The 5351-nt window shown below is 36.7% G+C and overlaps 1 protein-coding gene across 1 annotated transcript; it reads left to right on the top strand.

Moving 5' to 3' along the window:
* The first annotated feature begins 439 nt into the window (after nucleotides 1–439).
* Nucleotides 440–3815, top strand: LOC140862450 (uncharacterized). Its single transcript, XM_073265474.1, has 4 exons — nucleotides 440–2584; nucleotides 2705–2901; nucleotides 2983–3088; nucleotides 3159–3815. The coding sequence occupies exons 1-4, from the start codon at nucleotides 440–442 to the stop codon at nucleotides 3813–3815; spliced, it is 3105 nt and encodes a 1034-aa protein (XP_073121575.1).
* Nucleotides 3816–5351: the final 1536 nt, after the last annotated feature.

Raw genomic sequence — 5351 nt, 5'->3', positions numbered from 1 at the left:
TGGATGGGAACTGATCTGTGAATCTTGTCTGTGGTATACTGCTGGTAAGACAATCCTCTTCTTCATTTCTTATTTTTGATTTTTGAAATATGAACATCAAAAAGTGGTTCTATTTTGTTACTGTTTTCTTTGCCATTGAATTCTTTTCACAATTTTTCATTATGTTCTAGGTTAAATATCAAATCATAAAATTTATTTTTCTGAGAAATTCGCTCCTTTTCACTCAAATATTGGACATTAGTAGAATTAGTTCTTTCCTTATTTTTCCATAGTCCGTTGATTGGTGGATTAGATCAATATTTAAGGATTTTATTATAAAGATTAGAAACTAGTGTTAACTGGTATATTTCTTCAACAAAATAGAATGATAAAACATTGATTAATTTTTTTTAAGTTTTGAAGGATTAGACTCAGTGCTGGTTGCTTATTTGTATGAGTAATGGACAAAGCTTGGATGTCAAAGAACAGATTATCACATGAATATGAGGTTGGGGTAGACTCTTTTCTGCAATTTGCAATGCAAAATGCCAACGATCCAAATGAAATACCTTGCCCCTGCACAAGATGTGGTAATCTACAGATGAAAGATGTTCGCACTATAAGGGCACATTTGTGTTCTAATGGCATGGATTTAACATATCATACATGGATTTGGCACGGGAAAAGATCTACGGTCAAGAATCCAATGAATGATAGTGATCAAGTAGGACCAGATGAACACAAATATTTTGCCGAGGAAACTATAGATATGGTACATGATGCATATGATAGCTATGCTGAGAATCCAAGCCAATTTCATAAGATACTTGAAGATGCCGAGAAACCTTTATACTCTGGATGCACAAAATTTACAAAGTTAACAGCACTTGTGAAATTATTTAATTTGAAAGCAAAATATAGTTGGAGCGATAAAAGTTTCACTGACTTGCTAAGTTTGTTAGGAGAAATGCTTCCTGATCACAATGAATTGCCTTTATCCTACTATGATGCAAAGAAAAGCTTCAGTGCATTAGGAATGAATTATGTGAAAATACATGCTTGCCCTAATGATTGTATCTTGTACCGGAAAGAGTTTGAGGACTTGTCCAATTGTCCTATTTGCGGTATGTCTAGGTGGAAGTTGGGTAATAATTCTGTGGTGAATGAAGGTACTCCTGCAAAGGTTCTTTGGTACTTCCCACCTATTCCTAGATTTCAAAGATTATTTCGGAACAAAGAGGTGTCTAAAGAGTTAACTTGGCATGCTGATAAAAGAATTTGTGATGGATACTTGCGTCATCCAGCTGATTCGCCGGCTTGGAAAGTAGTGGATCACAAATGGCCGGATTTTGCATCGGAGTCAAGAAATCTTAGATTGGCCATATCAGCAGATGGGATCAATCCCCATAGTTTGATGAGTTCTGCATATAGCTGTTGGCCAGTTGTGATGATCACTTACAACCTTCCTCCATGGTTGTGTATGAAGAGAAAATTTATGATGCTGACTTTATTGATTTCTGGACCCAAACAACCTGGAAATGATATTGACGTTTATTTAGCACCTCTAGTTGATGACTTAAAATGTTTATGGGAGATAGGTGTTGATGCATATGATGCATATCGGAAAGAATATTTCTCGCTCAGAGCTGTCTTACTATGGACAATCAATGATTTTCCTGCTTATGGGAACATGTCAGGTTGTGTTGTGAAAGGATATCAAGCATGCCCTATCTGTGGGGAAGAAACATATTCGACCAGGTTGAAGCATAGTAGAAAAATGTCATATACAGGTCATCGAAGGTTTCTTCCTAGAAATCATCCTTACCGAAGGCAAAAAAAAGCTTTTAATGGGAAACAAGAGTTTAACCCCGCACCAAAACCATTAACTGGGCTTGAAGTGTTGGAAAGAGTTGATAAGATTAACTATCGTGCGGGAAAAATGAGTGGGAAGCTTCAGCGCAAGGAGTTGGAAACAAAATCATGTTGGAAAAGAAAATCCATATTCTTTGAACTAGAGTATTGGAAACATCTACATGTTCGACATGTGCTTGATGTGATGCACATTGAAAAAAATGTTTGTGAAAGTCTTATTGGTACGCTACTTAATGTTCCAGGAAAAACAAAGGATGGGGTAGCCGCTAGACTAGACCTTGTGGAGATGAATGTGAGGACTGATTTGGCACCAAAGATGGAGGAGAATAGAACTTTTTTGCCAGCAGCTTGTTTTACACTAAGTAGGACTGAGAAAAGAAAACTTTGCAATTCTTTGTTTGGAATGAAAGTCCCGACAGGTTACTCCTCCAATGTTAAAAATCTAGTGTCAATGAAGGACTTAAAACTTGTTGGCCTCAAGTCACATGACTACCACACTTTGATGCAACAATTGTTTCCAATCGCCATCCGCGATGTCTTGACTAAACATGTTAGAGATACTATCATCCGGTTGTGTGGGTTCTTCAATGTTTTATGCAATAAAGTGATAGATGTCTCAAAGTTGGATGGTCTGCAAAGAGAGATTGTTACCCTATTGTGTATGCTTGAAAAATATTTTCCACCATCGTTTTTCGATATAATGGTTCATTTAACTGTCCATCTTGTGCGGGAGGTAAAATTGTGTGGACCTGTTTGGTATAGGCAGATGTACCCATTTGAAAGATTCATGAAGATCTTGAAAGGCTATGTGCGAAATCGCAATCGGCCGGAAGGGTGTATAGCCGAATGTTAGGTTGCTGAAGAGGCTGTGGAATTTTGCTCCGACTACATGTCTAACGTTCATACAATTGGGATCCCAACAAGGCATCGACAATTACAACTTACTAGGCCTTTATCTGGTGCCGTAGTGTACTCCACTAGCCTTGATGAGTTGCATCAAGCGCATCGCTATGTGTTGGAAAATGATGTTGACGTTGATCCATATATCGAGTACTTTCTCTAACTTATTAGTAATTTCTTTCAACTTTTTTGATCTATTGTTTAACATAAACACATTTATTTTTTTATTAGGGAACACATGACATTTCTGAATGAAAAATTTCCCAATAAAGCTAAGTCCAAAAAGTGGTTACAAGATGAGCACAACCGCGCGTTTGCTAACTGGTTACGTGACCGTGTAAGTGTCATAAGCATTGAAATATAAGTTTTGAAGTTCGTGATAAAATTTATCACATTGTGAAATATAGGTTGGAAGTGGTGTTGGTCATTCCACCTGTCAAATATCAGAAAGATTAAAGTGGATAGCCCGTGGACCTAGCAATCAAGTGTTAAAGTACTCTAGCTATCTGATTGATGGGGTAACTTATCATACCAAAGAGTGTGATGATAGACGAGTTGTTCAAAACTCTGGAGTAAGCTTAATTGCAAAAACAATGCAAGTTGCCAGTGCAAAGGACAAACATCCAGTTGTGTCAGACATGATTTTCTTTGGAGTCATTCAAGAGATATGGGTACTCGATTACCACAAATATCAAGTTCCAATGTTTAAATGTAATTGGGTTGAGAATAATAACGGTATTAAAGTTGATGATCTTGGTTTCACGTTGGTGAACTTGAAAAGAGTTGGATTCAAATCTGACTCTTTTATCTTAGCCAGTCAAGCAAAGCAGGTGTTTTATATTGAAGATCCTCAAGATCCTACATGGCATGTTGTACTTACTACTCCTACCAAGGAGTACATTGAATTCATATCTGAGGATGTGTTGGAAAACTCTGTAATTCATTATCAATCTTTTACTAGAGGATTTCTACCAATGGAACCATTGGATGTTGATGAAAAAGATGAAAATGAACCACCATGCATTCGTGAAGATTGTGATGGAACTTGGGTTGACAATGCATAATGTAACCCACTGAAATCCTTTTTTTACTGTTTAGTATATAAATCTCGTTAATCTATTTTCTTTGTATTTTATCTTGAAATTTATAGTTCGTTTTCATTATCACTCTTTATTTCGTTTTAATACGTATGCCTAAGAAGATGTCAACTTTTGCAGGAACTGTCATTGGGGAAACTTGAGGTCTGATTTGGCATTGAATAATCTTCAAATTTCTGGCACTATGGAAGCTCGTGAACAGTTTCGTAAGGGTTATCACAATGGTAAAGCTGCTGAAAACAATGAGGCAGAACCGGTGGAATCTACTGAGACCGAGATGACAAGAAGTTCTAGAGGACGTACACGTTTGGATAAGGTCGTTAGGCAAAGGGTGCAGGGAGTTAGAAAGGATGTAATGTTCAATAAAATTGGACAGCCAATAGGAGAGTTTGCGGCTGAAATGCAGAGTTATATAGGAGTTCTCGCTCGAGAAAAGATTAAGATCAGTTACAAGAATTGGAAGCAAGTTCCAAGTGATGTTAAAGAGTTAATATGGAAATCAGTTAATGTAAGTAAGAAGTATTTGATAGTTTAAATAATTTAAATGTTATGTATGGGTTGATATATACTTTTCTTTACAGATGACATACAATGTTAGCCCAAGCTGGAGGAAGGGCTGTTTGCATTCAGCGAATAGTAAGTGGCGGCAATACAAGGCGCATCTAACTGAGAAGTTCATTTTCTCGAAGTTTGATAAACCAGAGGAGTTGAAAGAACCGCCAAGTGGCTACGGTATTCCACGGGATGATTGGAGTTCCTTTGTAATCACTCGCATGTCCGTTGACTTCATGGTAAGATCGATTATTAATTACTTCTTAAAAACAATTTAACATGTCATTATTATATATACCGATACATTAACACATGTGGAGAATTATCTAGAACTTAAGTGCTGAGCAAAAGAAGAGAAGAAAGCAGAACATATACCCACATTGGCTTTCCCGTAAAGGTTATGCACAATTTGCTGATGAAATAGTAAGTATTTTTTTCATAGCCTATCTTCTATAACAATGGCAATCATTTGATATTTTTTATCTTGTTTGAAGGCAAGTGAATTATGTGATGATGATGATGTCAATCGGGCTCTTATTTGGAAGAAAGGACGGGTGAATAAGGAGGGTGAAGTTGAAGGAGATGATCTGAAAATGAAAATAGAAAAGATTGTATGTAATAAGTACATGAATCCAATAGTATTTATTCAAGTAAACTGTTTTTTGGTAAAAAATAATTTCTTGTGCTTGACAGGATGAATATGTGAAGAAAAAACGGGATGGTAAGTTGCAATTTGAAGGGTCAAAAAAGGATATCCTTTCAAATGTACTTGATTCAGAAGAGCATGGTGGACGTGTCAGGGGTGTTGGAGGTCATATAACTCCAACTGTCTACTTTAATGTTGGTACATTATGGAAGAGGCCTACTGGTGATGGACACTTATTGATGCAGCATAAAAAAGAGTTGTCAGAGGCAAAACTATTGATTTCAGAACAATCTACTCGCCTTGCA

The sequence above is a fragment of the Henckelia pumila genome, chromosome 4 (genome assembly GCF_033568475.1).
Source record: "Henckelia pumila isolate YLH828 chromosome 4, ASM3356847v2, whole genome shotgun sequence".
Classification (NCBI taxonomy): Eukaryota; Viridiplantae; Streptophyta; class Magnoliopsida; order Lamiales; family Gesneriaceae; genus Henckelia; species Henckelia pumila.
This window is presented reverse-complemented; position numbering and strand designations above follow the sequence as displayed.

What these genes read in the sequence shown, in the direction of transcription:
- LOC140862450 (XM_073265474.1), top strand. Translation starts at nt 440, where the DNA reads ATGGACAAAGCTTGGATGTCAAAGAACAGATTATCACATGAATATGAG. An exon ending in CTGTCCATCTTGTGCGGGAG is followed by an intron (nt 2,585 to 2,704) that starts GTAAAATTGTGT and finishes GCCGAATGTTAG; the next exon opens with GTTGCTGAAGAGGCTGTGGA. An exon ending in GACGTTGATCCATATATCGA is followed by an intron (nt 2,902 to 2,982) that starts GTACTTTCTCTA and finishes TTTTTTTATTAG; the next exon opens with GGAACACATGACATTTCTGA.